Source organism: Alligator sinensis, unplaced genomic scaffold (assembly GCF_000455745.1).
Source record: "Alligator sinensis unplaced genomic scaffold, ASM45574v1 scaffold1118_1, whole genome shotgun sequence".
NCBI classification, from domain to species: domain Eukaryota; kingdom Metazoa; phylum Chordata; order Crocodylia; family Alligatoridae; genus Alligator; species Alligator sinensis.
Genome location: NW_005842070.1, coordinates 2,244,194 through 2,255,128, shown reverse-complemented (window position 1 = coordinate 2,255,128; position 10,935 = coordinate 2,244,194). Strand labels below are relative to the sequence as shown.

The 10,935-nt window shown below is 41.1% G+C and overlaps 1 protein-coding gene across 6 annotated transcripts in view; it reads right to left on the bottom strand.

The window, feature by feature from the left end:
* Positions 1–10,935, bottom strand: part of UBP1 (upstream binding protein 1) — a 79,911-nt gene that overhangs the window by 29,797 nt on the left and 39,179 nt on the right. For all 6 annotated transcript variants that reach the window (XR_003094028.1, XM_025204149.1, XM_025204148.1 and 3 more), the window contains 2 exons: positions 5,379–5,455; positions 509–614 (listed from right to left, as the gene is read on the bottom strand). Coding sequence is in view for 5 of the 6 variants with exons in the window: in XM_025204149.1 (XP_025059934.1) it covers positions 509–614; positions 5,379–5,455 (183 nt within the window). In the remaining variant the exon portion in view is untranslated. The remainder of the gene's footprint in view (positions 1–508; positions 615–5,378; positions 5,456–10,935) is intronic.

Genomic DNA, 10,935 nt, shown 5'->3' with positions numbered 1-10,935 from the left:
CAAAGCAGTTTGCTTCTATTGCAGTGAGAAACAAAAGCTTTCTTGCTTAATACGCACACCCCAATTTTGGGGAAAAGTTGTGTGTTTTATGTCAGAAAATATGGCATGTAGTCACAAAGCAGAGCAGAGTAGCATTTTACAGACTAACTTCTTTTAACTAGCTCTCTGAACAAGTGCTCTAGTCTCTGAACAAGTTAGTCTGTAAGGTGTTACCCCTCCCTGCCTTCTGCCTAAATTCAGATTAGCACAGCTAACTACCTCTCTATAATTATGTAGTGTTAATGTTTCATTTCTATAATATTCTTCACATGATAACATTAAGTTTTACACTGAAAAGGATTACAGTGCAATTCAGGTGAAAACTTCTCCACATCAGACTAGTATATCCTAACATAAATAGAGCAGCATATATGTTTATATGTTTTCACTAACCTTACTGTGGACACGATTAGGATCAATGTACTAAGCTTCCCGTTTTAACCTATTGATAGTAAGGTAACAGGTATACCTAAGTCAAGAAGTCGGTCCCCAGGGCGATTCCACTTCCAGCCCTCTAACTGCTGGTGTTCTGTATACTGCAACCGCCTGTCATGGAACACGACTCTTATAATACTCTAGTTAATAAGAGGAGAAATTATTACACATTAAAAGACAATTTCAAGATAAAATATTCTTATGGCATTTAATAGCAGTGGGTATTAACATTTTTGCAACAACAACAACAAAAAACTCAGGTGTTCAAAAGCATTTCAGAATTAACTATTAATATAAAAACAGAGTTGACCCAAAGAGACACGTTTATAATACAATGTGAAGTGGAATAAAGAGTCAACAAAGATTTTATTCGTAAAGCCTGTTGGAGACTGCGGGAACTGCATAAGGTAAGGACTGCCACAAAATGGAAAGATTACAAGATTTGTGAGGTTAACAGTAGAAAAAACAAGAAAGGTTCACAACTGCAATTAATTCATTCTCAATAACACTTAACTAAAGCTTGAACCAAATTTACTGAAAATTTTGTTTGAAAAATCAAAAGTGAAGGTATCTTTCAGTATGGTCTATAAAATTGAATATTTAAAAAATTTAAGATTCATACAAAATATCTGCAAAAGTATTATTTACAATTTCTAAATAGGAATGTATTAATCTAAATATTTAAAAGTTCTGTATAACAGCCTCCAATACTTGAGAAAAAATAATGGATAACAGAGTTTATGAAAAAGTTGCACTACTAGATAATCATACTTAAATTGTATATTAATGAACAATTATTTCAGTTTATAGTTAGCACTAACAGAAACTTCATAGCCTAGAACTATTTCTACTACTCATTACATAACAACCATCTAATTTGATTCCATTAAAAACCCAGTAGAACAATTAGAGATATAACATATACCCATGAATACACCTAGTATATTTTGTGGTTTTACAAATCACATTTTCTTACTAAAAAGTCTCTCTCTCCAATTGTATAAACAAGCATGTAGGAGAAGCTACTATAGAGGGAAACAAACTGGCTTGACACAAATGAGAAAGACAGTCAAAATGGATAAAAAGTCCCAAGTCTTTCAATTCTAATGCTGCTGGGTGTTGCTTCTTACAACAGTAGATTAAAAAATTACCAAATAGAAGTGTTAACTTTAGATAAAGTGTCTTTTAAACTGAAGTAAGAACTCAGTATCATAGCTTCACTCATATGCCGGATGTGAAACTATTACAGTTTCCAAAACACACACAAAAGGATTAGGCATTATTTCTCACCGAAACTTCTTAACCTGTTGGGAATGTAAATATATTTGCAGCTGTTTTCAGACATTCAAAAATATCTTATTGTAGAAAACAAACAGGAAGGTGTTTTATTGTCCAAAATGAAAATACAGCCCACAGTATGTTTCAAATGCTACAGCAATTCAAAACAGGGTGAATTTATTAAGTAACTCTGATCTCTAAACACCCACCACCTAATGGTTCATCATAAAATCTATTCAACTAGTAAAATTGAAAAATGCCTTTCAGAATGATCAACAGCAGGTTATTCTTACCAGATACACAAAATGCTACCCAAAGCCCCAACAAGGCAAAAATTTGCAATATGTTTATCAAAGCAGCAAAGCAGTGGTGAAGAAGATAACAGTGGTTCAGCTTCAGGGTCCCCAAGTCTAGCGATGTGATGCTCATGACTAAAACACTTTTTTGTAATTATCACTGAACAGGTTCCCTGTTTGGTGAACAAGGAAAGGAGCAGGACAGGAAGATTGTAGCTGCCAGCCTAGTTTAAAAATGGAGACATCAGAAAGGAGGTAAAGAGAAAAGGGAGGGAAAAAGTTCTTTTGCTAGTGTCCTCTCAGAAATCCACCAACAATATGCTATGCATTTCAATTTCTTCAACATGTTCTTTCAACTGCTAGAAAGAATAGATGCGATAGAATAGATATGAGAGTATCTGGCAAGATAAAAGTGGAAATACACACATTATGACGTGCTTAAAATAATTGTTTACTGCAGATCCAAAAGGAAGTTTAAAACAGAAAATCATAGCTAGCACTATGGATAAAAGCAGGAGACTGAGTCATAAATCTTGATTTCTTTGCCTAGGTACTTGACCTTGGACAAATCATGTGGGGCCTGTTTTCCTAAAGCAGTGATTGGCAACCAGGGTGCCTTAGTCAGGTGCCATGCAACGTTACCATTGTTACCTGTTCGAACATGATTTGCAAGATAAAAACCAGCGTTTCCAAACAGGAATCCACAGTATTAAAAACAGTGTTTTGAAAAGCTGGTGTAGTCTTTCTGAATTCTTTGCAACAGAAGAATTGCTCTATTATTTTTCTGTAGTCCAAAAAGAGTGAATACTAAGAGCTGGCATTTTTAAAGGATACTTTGAGTCTACAGAGGGGTGCCTTGAGTCTAAATAGGTTGAGAACCACTGTCTTATAGTGATGGGCAATAATAGCTACCATTTTATCTGAAGCAAATGTGATCATACCTTTGTGCCTCACTTTCTTCTCCTTCAAGATGGGCATAATTCACACCAAAATACAAACTTCCCTGCAGAAGCAGAGTCAAAGTTGTTCAGGTGTTTTGTATATCAATTTCATATTCTCATATGTTTCAATTTATTTTAAGTTGAAACTAAACACTAAATTCTATGAGGTGCTTTTAAAAAACAAAACAAAACTATAAGGCTTCCTCTACTCATGCAGGTAAAGGCGCAATGGGATCTAATGCACAATTCATGAAATTGTGTCCCCTGCAATGCCACATATGTATGGCAAGAGATGCGACAGTGGGATCTCACATTGGATCCTATTGTACCTTACTGCCGGTGCAGGAGGAGCTAGATCCTGGAGCTCTCCGGGATTCCAGGCTCCCCCTGCACCCGCAAGAAACAAGCTCTCGCAGCTAGGAGCCCCCTCAGCTGAGCAGCTCCTAGTTATGGGGGCAACCCATGCAACTGGGAAATTGCCACAGCGACGATGCCCCCACCCCAGGGATGCGTGGGGGATCACTGGGAAGCACGCTCTGGGGACCAGTATCTGCAGCTGTGAGACGCTGGGTCCCAGCAGCTGCAGAGTGCTGCCAGGACACAGAGTCCGCAGGTGCTAGGGCTGAGAGTCCCTAGCAGTTGCAGGACTTTCAGCCCTGGCTGGGCAAGGTACATCCAGCTGATGGGGCTCCCAGCTGCAGCAGAGAAATGCTGCTGCACATACAAAAATTAAAGCTTGACAGCAACCAGATATGAAGTTAGTACACGTTTTCAGGGTCTAATTTTATAGCTGGTCAGAGCATTTTATTCTGTGATAGCTACTTTGCATGTGTAGCTGGTAACCAGTTTTGTGCAATACCTGTACTGTGTAGAGGCGGCCTAACATCTGCGTACTTCCTTAAGCCAGTATATTATACCTACCTTCAACTTTAACTTGAAACATACTATTTCACAGGATGGTGTGTGGCAGCGCTCTGTGCCCACTTGCCTGCCTGTGCATACCCCCTAGGGCCTTCTCTAGTACCCCTAGCTGATAACCCCTGGGTTAAACTGATGCTTCTCAAATCAGCATATCTTTACCCTTATGCTGATGTGGTGTACATAAGTCTAGCAATGTCTAAGATTCTAGAGAAGGAAATCTGGAATTGAGAGCAGAAACCCAGCTGGGGAAACAAGAAGAGTATGCACCTTAAAGAGATTCAGGAAAGCCATCAGAAGAATCAGGAAGCTTGCGTGAGACTAATCCCTAGTGTCACAAAACAGGTCGTACAGCTCAGCTACCGCCACAAGCTGTGTGGAAAAAGGGAAAGTTCTAGGGAACTTAGAAGGACTCTGGTGTACTGCTACACTAACCAGGGCTTTAGAAAAGGGAGATGTCTGCTGCGTTCTGCTAACTATACTGCTTGCCAGCGCTTTACTTTATGCTTGAATATGTGAGCATTTTGTAAACTGCAAAGCAGTCCACCGCTTGCCTGAAGAACAGTAAAAGTAATCCCAGGATTATGTAGTTCTCCATCAAATCAAGCCCTATTTTGATCACTTCAAATAAAAACAAACAAACATTTCAGGAAACAGAAACTGTCCACCAAAATAGTCTTCCTGCAGAAAAAGGGGAGTCATTTTGGCTTATGCTGGAAAGCAAGTTTTCAACTAAGCTCAGGGTTTTCCATAATTTTCAAGCTTATTTTAAAAGACAAGTATTACTATTCATATTTTAAAGCAAAGAACATTCAGCCACAATTACAGAACAACAACAAAAAAGCAGTCTTTTCTCTAAAGAGATATTAACTTGCAAGAGAAGTTGGGAAGCACTGAATGGCTCCCCATAACTGTGGCTTTCTGGGGAGCCCCTGATACCTATGCAGAATATTCTTCCCTAATGGCAGCAGGGTAGGTCAGTCAAAGGCAAAATCCTACCATGCTGATTAAGGCCGATTAAATGATCAACTGCATCACTTTTTAAAATTATCATCTTGACAAAATCAATTCTAGACATGAATCCCTAGTGACAATGGTAAATAACTGCAAAGTTAATGGTCACAACCTGAGGACATACAAGTGTTACAACACTTTTATGTCAGATACAAGTTAAAACAAAATTGAAAACCTTAATCAACTTGTTTTATTCTTTTTGGTCAAGTCAATTGATTTGAGACAGCCATGTTAACTGGAAAGAAAACCCTGATTATCCATTAGCACTCCCTGCCTCTCAACAAGCTTAAACCTGGGCTGCAACTTCTCCTTTCTTCATGGTTAAACTGAGGGACAGAAAAGTTTCCAATTTTTTTGTCCTGCTGTAACATTGAGTTACAATATGAAAACCACTGGACAAACTATGCAGCCAGCTGCAATCCCTGTTATGTTATCTAGAACAACAACTTTACTTCACCTTCACCAGCTTTCCAGTGATCTCTGGCATGTCTCCAGCTTTCCGATTATCTAGCATCCGTATTTCATAGGACTGACCTTTAGAGAAAAGAAAAAGTTTATATCAATTAAAAAAAAGTCAACACAAAGCCTCTTTGTGTTCACTACACTTCAATGAATATTTAGTTTGTATCCACTGTGTTACAGAACTTCACACAGGAAGTTGCAGAAAACATGGCTTACTTCATAGCACAGAGCAGGTAGTATAACAAAGATGCTAAATCTTTAATGTACCCTTGAAACTACAGATAATTCCAAACCATGGGCTTCCCACTTTACATGCAGTTTAAACATCTGCTCCAATTATTTGGCAGAAAGGAAAAAGCCACATTCAAATATTAATTTCTTAACATTTAAAAGAAACAGATTAAAGCAATGTGGGACTACCAAAGCAATACTCGCACAGGAACAACACTGTCAGCAAAGAAACAGCATAGTAATTATATTATTTGCCTGCATTTTAGCTTTATAGCAGTATATGGGAAAAACTAGTTGCATAAATTCTTAGAAATACCAATCCTTGAATGAGTTGTTGACTAGTTGCAATTTAAAAAAGTCAACACCAAAAATTTTCCACTGAATATGATGAATCACCCTGCTGTCCTATAGGTGAGTTTGTTTTAGTACAAAGGAAGGTAGGAAGTTTATCTGAAAACAGAAAGGAAACATTCTGTTCTCTTAGCTTGAAGGAGATCATGAGACAAAGCCAAGCCCCTCAATACCTCTAGAAGTAGGACTAGAGTGATTAAAAGGTAGAAGAGGATCTATTGCAGTGGGCAGGTGTCTCCAAAGCTTGAATTCCTCTGATACTGGCTACACTGACATACCATTTTCTAGCTTATTTTACTAGCCGAGTCTACAAGCCCCAACTGCCCACTGTGCAAGCATTCTGCAAGAGTAAAATAAGTCACCTTGCCATTTCTCCATAACAGAATATTACTCATGGCAATGAAATTCTGTCTGGCATAGCATTTAATATCTAATTTAGTATGTAACTTGTTTTAATAATTCCTGTTTGCTTTTTTGACTTTGAGATGGGAGCAGTCTTTCAGAGAGAGAGAGAGAGAGAGAGAGAGAAAGAAAAAAAGAGAGAGAGAGAGAGAGAGAGAGAGAGAGAGGCTAGTTCTACACCTTGTGATGTCACATATACCAAAAAGAAGTAAAATGGAAGGTAGATCAAAACACTGTCAAGATGCATAGGGAGATGACTTAAAGCAACACTGCTGAAAAGGGAAGTAGCAGGTTGGAATGAGGCTACTTACTGGTACAATCTTATGTACTTACATATATTACAGCACATATAATATTTAAAAATATTACTATACTCAGTCTTTGGATCAATCTTATTTTTTCTTTTTTTTTTTTTTATCAACAATGCTGGCCAAAAAATAGGCATGGCCTGATGAAGTTTGCTGAAATCATGAAGATTGGAGACACTGTCGATTCAGTGGAGGATCAGGAGATCATAAAGAAAGAACATTATGATGATGCTCTTGGGGCTTGAGTGAGGGGGAAAAGCACTTGGTTGTACTGGTTGATCACAGAGTAACTATAAGCCACCAAGGTGATGAGACCAAGAAAAACATTAGGATGCACTGGGAGAGGTATTACAAATAGATGTACAGTAAAAGCCATGTTATCCGGCACTTTATTAACTGGCATGCTGGTTGATGGGGCAAAAGCGAAACCAGAAGTTCCATTTCCGGTTTTGCCAAGTCCACTTTGCCGACTCCAGGCCACAGCCTGGAGCAAAGCAGCCTGCATGGGGCCCCCCTCCCTGTCCCCTGGCACACTGATGCCAGGGAGTGAAAGCCTGGCACACCAGACGTGGCGGGAGGGGTAGAGGCCTGACCAGGCAAAGACGCCTCTCAGGTAACCAGCATATTTGGTCATCCAGCACATTTGGTCATCCAGCACCCCACATTCCCCAAGGGTGCCGGATAACAGAGCTTTTGCTGTAATATTAATTAGTGTCACTGTACAAGGCCCAGATAAGAATGTTCTGGAAGAGGTTCAGGGAAGGGCTACTATGATAACCAAAGAAATAAGAGAAGATTAAGGCAATACAAAGGCTGGGAGGAGATGGGCAAACATAAGGAAGAGAGAAAAACTGGTTAGGCTAGAGATTAATTTTGGCTAAAGAACAAAGCAGCAATGAAAAGTTTTCTGACCATGACAAGAGAGATTTTGGAACAACCTTCCAAAAAGTACTGAGGGCAAAAATAACTGACTGGTTTTAAAGAGAAGCTTACATCATTTAACAAGAAGGATTATATCACATACAGGTACTCCTCACTTAACAACCTACCTGTTTAACGACCGCGCGGACTTACGACCAGCTCTCTGTAGAGTCGTAGAGCTGGTCGGCAGCGCGGCATCTCAGCAGCACGGCGTCTCAGCGTCAAGCTGAGGGGGACGTGGAGCTGAGCCCGGAACCCTCCAGCCGGCTCCGCGAACCCAGGGGGGGGGAGAAGCATCCACCCGGAGGACAGCGGCCAGGACTCACCGCCATGGCCAGCGCCTTCCCGTCCCCGGCTGTTTCCCTGGGGGCCGACTGCGGTCAGTAAGGGGCGGCTCCTTGCTTATCGACCAATTCGCTTAATGACCGAGTCGTAGGAATGGAACTCGGTCGTTAAGTGAGGAGTGCCTGTAATGCTTAAGACAGCAAAAAAACTGGACTTTACAAACCTAGGTGCTTACGTATTTCAAGCATATGTAATACTTTATCATATTCATACCATACTATAATGGCAGGGTAAGGATGTTTTTAAAATACTTAGTCATCTCTCATTCTTTTTGATCAGGAAAAAGCTGTTTTACTCTTGCTGAGACTTGTTCAGTTATGAACAACAGTCAGGGTGAGATATTCAGGTGGAAATATTTTGGAGTTTCTTATAACCATTTTTCAAATCTTTTTTTGTGGTATCTTTCACTGTTTCAGAAGAAAGCAAGAAAAGGAAAGTGAAATGCATCCTGGCTCAACTGCCTTCACTACACCTGTGCTTTAATCTACTGATCTGAATTTTGAGTGTACTTGATCAGGTGATAGTATAAAGAAACTTGATGGGAGCTTAAACTAACAATATAGACTCCGTGAAAATATTGCACAAGACAATAGAGCACTTTCTGTAAAGGATTAGAGGTCTGCACATTCTGAAGGCGTTCTGAACACATGCCCGTTCCAACAGCGTGAAGAGAACAGGCTACCTCTCTCCCTGTATTACTGCCTTCCAGTGGTGCTTAACATAATGCCTCCTCCATTCTCCATTACAGGAACAAAGGTAACCTAACTAGGATCTCTGGACCTACCATTCCCCCTTCCATAGGAAACAAAGCTATTAGGCAAGAAATGTAAAGGAACACAAAGATTAAATTCTTGATCCAGAATAGTTACAATCTATGCTTATTTAACTTCCAAACACTTCATTTTGTTGATCAAATAATGCACTGGCATATATCCATACAATGCATGTTCTGTTGCACAGCAACCAATTCAAAACATATTCCCACCTACAACTCCCAAGTGACTCTTTTAATAGACTTATTGAACAAAATTAATCTTGCCTCTTTCATATGAAATGCCCAGGAGGCACCAATATTTGAGCTACTGAAATGAGCATTAACTAAGAACCTGAACTTGCCTAAAACACTAGCTAGTTTAGTTTAAATACTTGGCAATGAAAGGTAAAATCAGGGTTTACCCAAGAATTTATTAACAGATGGCTTACTTTTAGCAGATTTAAGATAACCAAGCTATATTTTTGGTATTCCCCATCTACTAGCTCATGATAACTGGTGAAGAATGCATGAAACCAAGGACCTGGCAGATGTTACATTTAAGATTAAATTAACCAGTTAATCACATCTTACAGTATAACCCAGCCACACATTCCGGAAAAAGCCAGGAAATAAGCCACAAATTACAACCCAAAAAAGGATGCGTAATAATTTTGTGGCTGGCTTCCATGATGTCTTAAATTGAATGTGCGGCAGAGCTGACTATACCAGAGTCTGTCTCCAAGCAGACCCAGTACAGTCTTGATGAACTAACAAGAAACTGATCACCGGCTAGCAGTGACCACCTGAGGCCTGCCTAGCGGGCTCCTGATCCAACCAACAATCAGTTTATCATCAGTTGGCAGGGACTGCAGTAAGGTTTGAGCCCTCATGCAGTTCCAATCCCGTCAATGATCAGCTGATCAATGGCTGGTAGGGACACACCAGTTCAAGTCCCGGCTTCATCCTGATGACAATCAGTCCTGGCCCCTGAACCACAAGGGCTGGCTTGAGCCCTGGTGCAGTCCTGATCCTGCCTACCATCAGCTGCAGGCTCCAGGGATCACATTGCTTTCAACTCACAATCCCAGGCTCCCTCAGCACTAGCAAACAGGATGCAACTGGGATCTGATCCCCGATCCCAAAATTGTGCATTCTGCCATGCACATATGGCATTGCAGCAGGTGTGATTGTTGGGATTGGCGGTCAGATCCAATTGTACTTTTAAATGTATGTCTGTCAGCAGCCTAAGACAAAACTACCACAATCAAATTCATAACTCTCCTTTGCTTAAGTGATTGGCAACATTGCAAAACTTAAGACACACCACAATTTCTTATATGAAAATCAAAGGTTAAATGCATTATTGTCTTGCAACCAATAATCTAGTCATATATCTATGTTTCCTTGAAGAATGGATTTTGATTTTCAAGTGCTTCCCTGTACCAGAGATTTCTTTACAAATTTATATCAATGGGCCATGTGGTTCATGTGTATTAATGACAGTGGCTAGCAATAGATTCTTTAGACAGGGGTGGCCAATCTCTGGCACAGGTACTACAAGTAGCACAAGCAGCCTTGGTATGTTAGAAACATCTGTTTCAAATAAATCCTCCTTGATTGTAAGCGACACCTATCCGAGGATTCCCACACAATTATAGATATTTAGTATACATGGTATTAGTTATATATTCCATGCCTCCATCCTTCTCCACCAAAGAAATGCAGTCACTTCTGGAGTAGACACCAGCAGCCAAGTGTAAAAAAAAAACAAAACAGGACTTTCAGAGATGTCAGAGCCACTAATATAGGCTTGTCCGCCATGCGTCCCACCAAGCCATTTTATCTGGCCCGTGGCAGTGACAGTGCTGCGGAGCCGCGGCTGCGGAGCACAGAGCCGCCGAGGGGGCGGGGCCGCCATGGAGCGCAGAGCTGTGGCTGTGGCAGAGCGCAGGGCTGTGGCAGCAGCATGGAGCCGCGGTGGTGGTGGAGTGTGGAGCTGCAGGGGCAGTGGGGGTGCACAGCCCTGCCGCAGCAGCAGAGTCGCCGCGGAGCACAGAGCCGCAGCCATGGTGGAGCGCGGGGCCGTGGCAGCGGCACAGAGCCACGGTGGTGGTGAAGTGTGGAACCGCGGCGGCAGCAGAGCACAGAGCCACCGCGGCAGCAGGGCCACCATGGAGCGCAGAGCCGTGGCCGTGGTGGAGCACGGGGCCGTGGCACGGAGCCGCGGCGGCGGCAAAGCA